The sequence below is a fragment of the Helobdella robusta genome, assembly GCF_000326865.2.
Source record: "Helobdella robusta unplaced genomic scaffold HELROscaffold_24, whole genome shotgun sequence".
NCBI lineage: Eukaryota > Metazoa > Annelida > Clitellata > Rhynchobdellida > Glossiphoniidae > Helobdella > Helobdella robusta.
The window spans coordinates 2,633,413-2,646,579 of record NW_008704261.1 but is presented as its reverse complement, the minus strand read 5'-3'; the positions used below and the strand labels follow the sequence as shown (position 1 = coordinate 2,646,579).

The window sequence follows — 13,167 nt, the reverse complement described above, 5'->3', positions numbered from 1 at the left end:
CTAGCAAGGTTCAAACGAACCAACGAACCAACGAACGAACAAACGAACCAACGAACGAACAAACGAACCAACGAACGAACGAACGAACGAACTAACCAACAAACTATTACGAGCAAGCAAGCAAACAAACAAACCAGGCGATTGCATCAGTTGAATAAATGTTTGTAGCCAGTCCAACAGTTTTTATCAGCGCAGATGACCGACCTCTAGCGTGCACTCATTCTCGTTGCAGCGTTGATTTATATTCGGCCGGAGTCGGAGCTAAGATCTGGTGCAACCCTAGTGAATGTACTTGGTTTTAAAATTATGATAAGCTTCAATTGTTTTGTATAAACCGTAAGTTTGGACTTGGCAAAAAGGGTTAATTAAAATATTAGTTAGCTATTTAGTTGGAAATTGAAAAATTATATTTGAACTATAATATTCACAAAATTATTATTTTTTGTTAAACTATGAAGGAAACTAAAAATAGTTCAACTATTAGTTTGCAACTAATTCGTTGAACTATGCCCATCCCTGCATGTGTACACTGTGAACTGTACACATGCAGTTTACATGTATATATATATATATATATATATATATATATATAGTTTAAATATATGTACAGTGTGAGTGTCTTCTTCTTTCTCGTGCCTTATCCTTTCAAGACATTGGCGACCACCAACCTCCACAAAACCCGATCTTTAACACTTTGAAATGTGGTGATATTCAACAAATGACACAAGCACTTCACGAATCGCTGTTGGCCGCGATCTCTTATCCCTGTACAATGTACACCTTTCATACGCAGTCTACTTCTACCGTACATATACAGCTGGTTTGTTATACAGACGTTTATATACTCAAACCTATTCAATCCCACATGCTTATACGTTAGTAAATATACATTCTAACATGTTGGGTTAACATATTGTTTACTTGTTTCCTACCTGTGATATAAACGTCAATTTTAAATTTAGTTTACCTGTGGTCTGTCGCTAGATTTTGTTTATTTTATTTTTTGTCTCCGCGTCATTTTAATGCCATTCAATTGATTTTGCTTGACTTAATTTAATGAATGAAGTTCATAGTGTAATATAATATAATGTAATATTGTTTAAATTGTTATAAAAATCTTATTTTACTGTCAGGTTTTGATATTTATTATAAAAACTTCTGGTTGGACTTGGAGAAGGTGCACCAATTAACGACTGTAGATTAAGATTTGAAGTTCTCACCAAAGGTGCCTGGTATTCCGACGAATATGATCATTTCACGGTTTGTAAATTACAGACATATGATTTCCTAGATTTAATATGAAAAATGGATAATTGAGTAACAAATGTGACGTCATTTCTTTCTCTATTGGCTTCCGAGTGTGAGTTAACGTTTTCGAAATTCTTTTATTCTCTAAAATGCAACTCCGTCAAACGCAGAGCTGGCTACATGTTATTCTATACATGTACATAATAAAACTTTCGTTTGAACTGTCCTCACCACACGACGCACATACACATTATGTATGCGCGTACAAGCACCGCACCATACGCGTGTGATGGTCTTTGAGTTTCGGTCAGACCGTATCCCAACCATGGCACCACGTAATAGCAGCGCGAGGCATGGCACTCCTACCGACCGATAACTGAAATGAATGCATGGAGGCCAAGAAGTAAAAATATGTGGGAGGCTACCATTCAAAATTTAAAAACAGTCAAGTAAAATCAAATTTAAAAAAAAACGAAATAGTAAAAAATATAGACGCAAAATAAAAAACAGCCAAGAAGTTAAATCTTATCGTAGTCAATACTATAAAAACAATTATTAAATGTACGCTTGTTTTTAGAAAAATGTAAAATCTATTTCAGATTTCAATGAGACGATGTTAAATGGCATGGAGGCCAAAGTAAAAAAAACTTGTGAGAGGCCACCATTCAAATTACAAAAATTTAAAACAACAGTCAACTAAAACCAGAGTTTCAAAAAAAACGAAATAAGGAAAATTTTTATACACAAAACAGTTTAAAAAACATTTAACTAAATTCAAAATTTGAAAAAAAGTGAAAAATTAAAATTATAAACACAGAATAGAAATATCAAAAAATAAATTAAATGTTATCACAGGCAAGACAATAAAAAAACAATTGTTCACAATTTTAAAAACGGCAAAGTCTATTTCCGATTTCAAACATGTAGGCAGCTAGCTCCAGTGCAATGGTCCAAAATAGCAAAAATTTACGCTACTATTGTCAAAATTTTTTTATTAGAACAATTATATAATCGCTTCGAGCATCTGGTTTCTTGGTTAAAGAGTAGAACGTCTTTTATTGTATCACAGGGTATATTTACGAGGTAATTTTTTATTTTGAATATTACGAATGTATTTATTCCGTTAACTGATAACATTTTATTACTTTAAACTGGCTCTCTGAGCTTTTCTCTTGATAAAAAAAAATTTCAAAGCTCTTTTCTGCGCTCGACACAACGGCTCCAGTGTAGTTTTTTCGCAGTCCCAAGATTACATTACAATTGTGGAGGTGGCTATAGATTAGATTGCAGTAGAAAGTTGTTGTTGCTTTTTTATTCCAAATTCTTTTAATTATATTTGTACAGTCAAATTTTACATTTATTTTGATTTGATGTAATCTACGTGTTTTTTTAAATCTACTTTCAATCAACTTTCTCAATTTCGAAATCATTTCCTTTCAAACTGTCTGTATTTAATCTAACATTTTTGTTACACGTGGTGTGCTCAAATTTTGTTTTACTGGAGTTGATGAAGAGTTGATTTTGTTTTGAACAGTCAACTACATCGCACCTGACCAACGATTGTACATTCTGAATTAAGTCCAGTAGATTTGACTAGTTGCTATATAGTGTACAGTCGTTAGCATACAAAATTAGTTTAAAATCTTTTGCCCCGTTGACCTGACCATGTCATTGATAAAAACGACAGAAAAAACAAAGGTCCAATGACACTTCCTTGGGGGATGCCACTAGAAGTATTCGAAGTATGTAATACGAAATTGTTGATTTACTGTGTTGAAAACTTTTGTGGAATCTAAGGTACTAAAACCTTAAAATCATATATCTAATGTGTGTCCAGCGGTTCTTTTCATCGAACAAGCTTCTAGGTTAGAATTTAGAAACCAAACTTTTTGTACAATTGAAGAGTTTAATCTTTTCGATGGCATTCTTTCAAATTTTGATTATTTATAAAAACAGTGTTTGCATAAATGATGGTGAATAAGTAGATGGAAACGTAGCTTAAATTGGTTAACAATTTTTCACTTGACATGTTTCCAAACATGCCAACCCTTCATTGGGATCGGTGATTTTAAAATGATACACTGAAGATCACGAGTAGTTGTTAGCACGTCTCTAATGTACTTGAAACCTTCTAAATAAATGTTTACTTTCCTTTTTATTGGATTTGAAGACAGCAACTTGGACACGAGGACTTTTGAAACCAGGTGTATAGGAGTGTTTGAAATGGAATGTGATCGCACGACAACTTGTGCACCATCATACACTCTTCAAATTCTTCGTTGAATATTGAACATTCATTGTCCGAAAAATTCCTTATGTGAAATGATTGATGCTTGGTGTACATGAAATATTTTCTCAGCAAAGATTTTTAATGTGTCTATGGTTTAACATAGAGACATTCCTCGCAGTTTTTCCAATATAATTTAACAGATGTTATCTAGTCCAGCCATCCGTGCGTAAGTTAACGTTTCCAAATACCAGGTGTAAGTTTCTTGTTAGTTTTTGACAAATTTTTACAATGAGAAATAAATCTGGCGCATTCTCAAACGAAATGTGGTTAGATGTTCGAGGTATTGAAAAACACGTCAGTCGGCAATACATTAAAGACAATACATTTTTAGTGATGGGCAAAAGTTAACTAAAATAGTTTAACTTTTTAGTTTAACTAAAAAAATTTAGCTGAAGTCGAAGTTTAACTAAAAAATAAAAATATATTTTTTAGTTCAAATTAAGTTATTGTTTAGCTAAAGAAAAAGTTGTTCTCATCACTAGACATTTTTGAAGTTTATGAGAAGGCATGTAGTTTATAATGAGGTATACTCTGAAAATGATGGGTTTATAGTTTAAAAAATTTGTAATCAACAACGGAAAGCTTTGTTACTGACCTAATTCTCTGTCTTATTGCTTAGTGTTTACTTGCAATGTGGCTTTGTGACTCTTGACAGTTTGAGATTTCGTAACACCAATCAAAACGTAAAAGCTTGCTATTTGCTAGTTATGGTGCAGTTTTAGTCAAATGTTGGAGTTATTGGGAAACATGAAAACAAAGCACGTAGTTGAAAAAATATTTAGGAGACCAAAATTAACTCCTACATTAATGATTGATCAAACAGAGAATTCTTATTAGAATTATTATCCTTAAGCAGAGAATTCAATTTCAAAAAATATAAAATACGATTGTTGACATTGATTAAACACAAACTTTGTACAGGACCCTGGCTCGATGAACCTGTTGGATCTGTGACAGCATTCAGTGGGCTAGACATCACCAGTGGTCATTTGTTGAATGTCCACTCACAACTCTCACGTAGTTACTCGGACCAACCATGAACTATTTTAGTGACCACGTCGGCATATTTGTATACAGTAACGGGGAGGGAACGATGCGGACGACTGTCAACCAGCAGGTTCGATATCGTTGTACCTTCTCTCTCGAGTTGCTGGTAGGTAGGTAGGTAGGTAGGTAAGGTAGATAGGTAGGTAGGTAAGGTTAACATTCGTTTGACATTTACACGGAGACGAAGTGAGTTATTTGGAATCGAAAGACGGATCAACAATTTTAAATTTAATTAAAACTATAAACTAAATGAAGTAAACAACGTTCAGAATCCTAAGAAAATAAAACAATACAACGCAATTTAGAAACGAACGAGCGAACCGAACAAACGTTCGCCAACTTTAGAAAAGTCTATAGATAACGCTAATCTAAATGTGAATTTGTCTCACAGACATCTTTTGTTTTTGGTACACTGGAGTTTTTCAGGGCCCAGTCTTGGTGGGTTTACTCACAACCCTTATCTTTACAAAGCAAGTTTGTATTAGTATACAACAGGAAATTTAGATTATGCAAGCCAAACAAAGTTAATAAATTTAAAAAAACTTTTATTTTTCATAATTAAAAATACGACAATTTCCCCTCAAATTCTTTTATTAAACAATTGTAAATTCAACAATGTGTCAAAATATTATAAGCAAAATTTTATGAAAAATACGGAAATATTTTATCGAAACGAATATGAAAAAACGTACAACATATATGCATGCATCGTATATACACTCCGAATCATTCATGCTTCTTTGTTTTGTTTGATTGAATAAAAGTGATTTGATATATAATATATGTATCATGTTTATTGTTGTTGTTAGTTTCGCAGTTGAAGTTATTTATTGATGTGATTTTGTTGTTGCTGCTGCTAAAATTGTTGTTAATAATTTAAAATGTTTTGTAATACAAATACATTGGAATAAGAGTGTCAGAAATACAATTATTGATGAAAATCACAGCATGTTTGGTTAGCTTCCTGTCTAATGTTTCGATTTTTCTAACGGTAGAGAAAGGCGCGCGTGTGTTGCGCATATGCGGGGATACACTCAGACTGTCATTCAAGTTTTGCGCCGTTAGAGAATAAAATAAGATTTACCACTCAATACGAATAGGCATCGACTGGAAAACATCATTGACTTGTATCATTTATCTTATTTACAGTTTATTAAATTGCTTAATTATGGTTCATGAATGGAATGAAATTAATAATAATAATTAATAACCAGCAACATAGCACACTTGATAAAAAGTAAATTAATATAACAAACAAAAAATAATAAACCAATAATAAATATTAAATTAAAAAAATATAACAGTGAGGCATCGTAGCACAATCAGAGCGTCAAAAATCACCGGGCTGACCCGTAGCCTGGGAATAGAAGATGGAGAGCTCGCGTCAGATTAGCATTAGTGGAAAACTTGATGGCCGCCAGATCGGCGCGACAGATGGCGCACGTTTTGACGCCGGCCTCAAAAGAGCGAGTCAGGCAGTCCTGAGGCGATCGAGTTAGTTCGAGGTTGAAAAAAAATAAAAAAGCTGTACGTGATAGAAGTAACTGCTTTAAATTTAATAACAATAATAACAATTTATTATTTTTGTGGTAATTATAAATTATGCCACATAATTTTAACAATTATAAATGCAAAGTATAATAACGTCGGTCAGCGATCCAAACGCAATGAAACGTGAGAGAAAGTTAATCAGTCAAAGAATAATTTTGACAATAATAAGAAATTTTATATTTATAATATTTATTCATAATTATAATATTCATTTATAATTATAATATTTATTTATAATTATAATATGGAACCTTGCAGAAATTATGCTGGCAGGCTGTGGTGATGGGCTGGTGGAGGAGGTCCTGGCAGCAAATGCAGGTGAACGTCGACTCAACTTTCTCTAGGAAACTCTAGAGAAAAAATTATTTTTTTTTTTTTATTAGTCTTTATTATTGCAGCTCTGACATACGCAGAACCACTTACAATGTTACTGATATTTCATCTATATATCTTTATTATGTTCTTCATACCTTCAACCAATGATATTATATTATATTATTATAGTAATTATTTATGAATGAATGAACGAATGAATGATGGATGGATAGATGAATGAATGAATGGATAGATGAATTAATGATGGATGAAAGATGTTAATGAATAAATGAACGAATGAAAGGAGAGAATGGTGAAATGGTTAATCAATTCATAAATAATTACAATGTTATTTTGTTAGTATTAATATTTATGAATAATATTAATTAAATTGATTAATTAATTAATGATTTGATTATTCATTTATTCAATATTCCAATAATTAAGGAAATTAACCCTTAAATCAATTAATTAATCATTTGCCAATACATTTTTGCTCTGTTAAAAACGTTAATATAAGAACTTATTCATTCATTCATTCATTCATCCATCCAATCGATCAGCAATCGATCAATCAATCAATCAATTTTTCCACCAGTCATTCATTCATTCATCTATTCATTAATTAATTCATTAATACCATCCATCAACCCACACTAATCATTCATTCATCATCATCATTCATCCATTCATTAGCATCCATCCATCCATCTATACCTTCTTGCCATTCTTGGCAGCCAGCATGACGTCCTTCCAAAGTTTATCATTGCTGACGTCATCGTTAATGGCTTCCGTCAGCTCGTCATTCGGTGAGTAACTCTGTGCGTTCTCCCTGTCTGTCACGTGATCGTCGTGATGATGATGGTGCATATGATGATGGTGATGATGAATATGATGATGAATACGATGGTGATGATGAATACGGTGATGATGATAATGATGGTACCTTTGCCGATGTTGTTAATGATAATAATGACGATGATGATAATGATTACGGTGTTGATGATGATGGTGAACAAATAAGGACTGCAAATATCATTTAACCTTTTTTAGCTTCGCAATCCAATTGGTTTCTTCTTTTCTTCTTAGTTGAGGCCATATTGACACTATCATCATCACCACCAGCATTCTCATCATCATCATCATTTCCAGCATCATCCTCATCGTCATCATCATTTCTCTTCCTCTTCTTCGTCATCTTCGTCCGTGACGAATCATCGTGCTTATTATTTCTTTTTTTAATTATCTTCTTTTCATCTTTCTTGGATTTTCCATTATCATTCTTCTTATCATCATCATCATCATCACCACCATCATCGTCATTATCATCATCTTCTCCTTTTGATCGGTTGCTGTCTTTTTTTGCCTCCTCCCAACCATCTGGGTACTACAAACAATAATAATAAGAATAATAATAATAATATGACAGTATTATAAAAAATTGAATAAATAGAAACAAATCAAACCCATCCACTCAACCGGCCAGCCAACCAACCAACCTGCATAACGAGACCCAGCACTTTCGACCTGTCGGCCCCCTTCTGAGTCCAGGGTGCGGGGTCAGGGTCGTCCCTCCTCAACAAATACTTCCACACTAGGAAACCGGATTTGCCCTTTTCTGGCCAGTACTTCACAACCTGAAAAATTAGCACCATCAAATTTCGTTGTCGCTGAAATATTATTTCATCATCATTATCAGCAGCAGCACTATCACCACCATCAACATTACATTAAACATCATCGTCAACAACAACGTCATCACCCCAATACCTTGTAGACACCGTCGTATCTGTTGCCATCTTCAGGTGCGTATTGAGAGTGCTTCCGACCCTTGCAGCTCCTAACCACCCTCACTGGTTTTCCTGATTTGAGAGAGGGAGAGAAAAGTTAAATCACGTAATAAGGTGATAATCTTAAAACGTGATGATGATGATGAGTATAGAAACTATTTCAGTCACCATAATAGTCATCATCATCATCATCATCATCATCATCATCACCTGACTTCCAATTTTTAGCCTCAGCTCCATCTTTATTATTGATGGGAGCATTACAGTTTCTAGCAAGAGCCCTGAACAAAATAATCAACAATAATAATAATAATTATAGCCAGTAACAACAAATAAACCATAGTAAAAAAAACCTACTAGTATAATGTAAGAAAAAACACAACCAACATCATCATCATCACCATCAACTACACAAGCATCATCATCACCACCATCTTAATCCAAATAAATCAAATTATTCATTAAATCAAATCAGACAGGAGCAAATCGTACAAGAAATGATCAGGAGACCAAGATAATAATAAATTTATTTCTTGTACTGGCCGCCAGTATGCAAATTTGAAGTTATTTAAAGGGATTTAAGTCAAACTTTAAAACAGAAAATTAAATTAAGATTCTTTTTCAAAACCAAACTTATATTATACTACATCATCATCATCCTCATCATGCACATCCCTAATACACTAACTTGTTCATTCTAGTTAGGACCTGGTCACATGACTGGCCGGCCGTCCTTTTGTTTCCAGACAGATCCCTGCCTCCACTGCCCGTGTAAGTGAACTCGTTCCCCTCGTCCTGTTTGCAAAGTTATTGTGATCATCATATTAATATTACTGTCAAGTTATAATAATTATTGTCATTATTATTGTTAAAGAAATAAACTTAAATAAGTAAGAGAACCATCTGACCAGATCATCTTCGTACCCCCCAGCGAGGACGATCGAGTACGCCCCCTCCCCCTCCCTCCCGTGGATGCCAGCCACGTGGGGCCTGTGGATCCCTGATTCACTAACCTTCAGCAAGTTAGGGAAATTAGGCAGGAAGGTGAAACAATGTAAGCGCAAAACAAACTGCCCACAAAACAACAATTTTTAGAATATTTAATTTCATCTTAGAAAATAAATTTTTCATTTTATTGACTGGCAAGCACATCCCTGTTTACTAACTTGGACCCGAAACTTCCAGAGACTACCAACTTCGACTCCGGGAACTGGCCCAAAATGATTTGAAGGGACGATCGTGCACATCTTCGATCTACCTTGGCAGGCCATACCCTAACCAAAAAAATTACAATAAGTATTTATTTATACAGCACCTTACTTGCTCAACTTCTTAAGCAACTAAAGACATCGACCTTAATATTTGAAAACATTATTTTGTATCTTTTGGACTCGGCCATTCAATCGTGCGAATAAGTGCTTGGGCAAATAGGATGCAAAATAAAATAAAAATAACGCAGAGGTCGCCATTCTGATTGTGGTCGGTAGCACTAACTTTTCCCCAATCCCTATTGGAGGTGGATTGTGAGGAGGCCATCTTTGTTTTCTTACTGCTTTCTTTCAATTTTTCGCCAGCTCGAACGACTTGAGACGTGTCGAGTTTGCAACCAGGGCAGTACCTTCGTGGGGACGATAAAAAAATATAAAAATAAAAAATAGGACTACGCTGATGATGTCTCTTTTTTTCACATCTTACTGAATGTTAGCTAGATCTCTATCATCATCATCCTTATCATCATTCATCTCCATCATCCCACTACTATCACCAACAACCTCATCCGCCATCACCATGATGACATCAGGATGATCAATCATCCATCATTTCATTTATAGCTTCTTTAATAAGTCATCACCACCTTCCTCATTCCACCCCCAACCAACCATTCATCATCATCAGGAATGGCCATCAGGGGTGGTTTCAGGCAGAAGAGGTGGTAGGCGGAGTCACACTCGTCACACATCAGCTGCTTCTCGGGTTCCTCCTTTCCTCCACAGATGCAGCACGAGCAGTGCTTGCATTTTCTGGCCGGATCATCTTTACAGTGGTCACATTCTGGCTTCACTTGTCCTAAGGATATTGGGAGTGTTGATTGTGATCTAGGGATGGGATTGAGATTTAAGGTTTGAGATTGTGATAAGGAATGTTGAATCAATCAATTAACCAATCAGTTATTCACCTAACTAATTATTCAATTAATCAATCAGCAAGTCAATAAAATATCCATCAATCAACTAACTATTTGGTATATTAGCAGCTTGTTCGCCATCAATCATAGAGTTTCTCTGAGAGCCTGGAGATTCAATCATGAAAATTTCATTTACAAAAGGCAGTTTACAATTCTCCATTGGTACGAGGTCCTTCCTGATTGGTCAAAATGTTTTTAAAGTCAATTTAAATATATAAAAGCTTCTCCCTGATTGGTTAGCTAATTATAATCAGAATTTTAAAAAAGTGATCAACATTTATACCCAATGTAAACAGTGGCATATACATCTTTTGAAGATTTAGTGTCTTTGATTTTAGTGATGACGGCATCATACCAATACCCTCTGCTGGCAGGCTCGTCGTAATTGTAATTGACCATGACCTTTTCGTTGATTTTCAGGTTGGTTAGAGAAATTTTTCTGTAGGAACGAGGTCGGAGATCTCTGCTTGCAACCATCGTCAAGTCCCTGCTATCGTCATCGTCTCTGGAGGAAAAATGTGAGAACATGAATACAATAATCACAATAAAATAATCTTAATTAAAAAATCATAAATTGAAACCATAATTATTTTAACGTTCGAATGAATTAATGATAAAATGAAAGAAATAGAGAAAAAATTATGCCTACCCCGTAAATTTGACATGATATTCATAGCCACCATCATCATCATCATTGCAATGTCTACTATCATTATCATAATTTTTTTTGCTGTCATCATCATCATCATCACCACCATTAGATCCATGCTTTTCATTTTTCTTCCTCATTTCTCCTTCTTTCATTCCACTAATTTTGCTTTCTTCAGTATTTAGATCAATGTTTTTGATATTATTATTAACAACATTAATATTATTTTTATTATTATTTTTGCAAGCCCTGGAGACGACCTTGACAATGCCCCCTTCAAACCAGGCACCTAATGTCCCATCCCTAACGTCCAATACATCCCCAACCTAATTAGGAGTATAAAATACTTTTAATGATGTTAATAATGAATTATTATTTATAGTCATTCATTGTGGATAACAAAATAAAATTATTAATAATTAAACTTCAGACAATATTATAAAAAAAACAAACTAAAACCTTATAGATATTTTTATTGATGTTGTTTTCAACTGTGAGCTGTTCCTTACTAGATCCGGCTTCATCATTATCCTCACTTGTTATTATTTTGCCATTTTCAACATTATTATTTTCATTATTATTATATTCAATAACATTATCGTTGACCTCATCAGAATTTGATTTGGAATCTTTATCTTCGATTATTATTGGCCTAACGAGAATCAGGACAACCTCATTTAGGGCAATGTTGTAGTCAAACAATGTATGGCCGTCGACCATCTGGCGAGCGAAAAATAATTTTTTAAATTTAACGATTAAAATTAAATTAGAGCGTTAGGCGTGGCAATTTTTGGGTTTTACTTTCTTTGCAGTTTTGGTAAAACCATTTTTACTAGAATCGCTATTAGAATTACACGAGTTACGCAATGAAAAATTTAAAAAAATCACGCAACTAACCATCTTACCGCGGCAAAAAAGTTTTTGCCTGTCAACTGGGGCGTCAAAATGTTTCACTAACTTTTCACGCAACTGTTCGATTTTCGTTAACTTCGACAATCCATCTATACGGACCAACTTCCTACCGTCCATACTACGGACTTGGATCCACATTTTTTTGCAATTTTTATTTATTAAATAAAATACTTTAATAATTTAAGATCCAGATTCATGAACTCTATAAAAAAAACTGAAAAGGTAAATAAAGGAATGTTTATATTTGAAGTTTCGCGGCGTCGACGAATCGATCATTTGATGAATGTTGCTGAGGGAAGCACGATGTTAAGGAGATGGCGGTAATTTTATTATTGTTCAGAACTCCTTTATTCTAAATATATATATATAAATATACATATATAAATATATACATATATATATTAACATGGAATCGTATGTTTGTTTTATTAAGGCTATCTGCATGGATATGGATATATATATAATAGGATTTTTTAAAAATATATAAACTATGAAATAATATTATAACAAAGAGTAAAATTCAAATGTAGAGAATCTATTATCGATTTTTTAAATCCTTTCAAAGATAACGGTTTATTTTGCCAGGGCCGGTGCTAACGTATCTAAGGCTAGGTGCAAAAAAAGTGTGCGGGATTGTACTGTTAAAAAAAATTTTTGGAAAATATATGATTAAATAAATATAAGTATAAATTTATTGTCTTTGCTGATTTCATACAAAACAGCAAAAACAACTAATTGACAAAAATAATATCCAATCCTATTAGCCGTTCTTGAGACACTAGATATTAATTTTATACTTTTGATTTTAAGACTGACAATTTCGAACAGACTGCAATCGGTTCAAAATTGGGCTACAAGGTTGGTTTCAGGTGGCCTTAAATAGGATCACATTAAGCAAATTCTTTTTGTTCTTCAATCAATCAATCAATCAATCCAATCAATCAATCAATCAATCAATCAATCAATCAATCAATCAATCAATCAATCAATCAATCAATCAATCAATCAATCAATCAATCAATCAATCAATCAATCAATCAATCAATCAATCAATCAATCAATCAATCAACCAATCAATCAATCAATCAATCAATCAGCTTGTAAAGCGCTATTTCCGCGATGTTCAACGGCGCTTCTCAATGAATTTTGAAAACAGATGAGTCTTGAGATCCGCTCTGAA

The 13,167-nt window shown here is 33.7% G+C and overlaps 1 protein-coding gene across 1 annotated transcript; it reads right to left on the bottom strand.

Annotated features, from left to right (window-relative positions):
• Nucleotides 1-5,922: 5,922 nt before the first annotated feature.
• Nucleotides 5,923-12,125, bottom strand: HELRODRAFT_79229 (hypothetical protein; the record flags this gene model as incomplete). The annotated part of the gene is made up of 17 exons (XM_009019479.1): nucleotides 5,923-6,066; nucleotides 6,388-6,486; nucleotides 7,169-7,283; nucleotides 7,663-7,838; nucleotides 7,951-8,088; nucleotides 8,222-8,313; nucleotides 8,452-8,522; nucleotides 8,930-9,036; nucleotides 9,150-9,254; nucleotides 9,408-9,515; nucleotides 9,736-9,859; nucleotides 10,122-10,308; nucleotides 10,478-10,602; nucleotides 10,710-10,929; nucleotides 11,236-11,401; nucleotides 11,535-11,795; nucleotides 11,973-12,125. The coding sequence occupies 17 exons, from the start codon at nucleotides 12,123-12,125 to the stop codon at nucleotides 5,923-5,925; spliced, it is 2,391 nt and encodes a 796-aa protein (XP_009017727.1).
• Nucleotides 12,126-13,167: the final 1,042 nt, after the last annotated feature.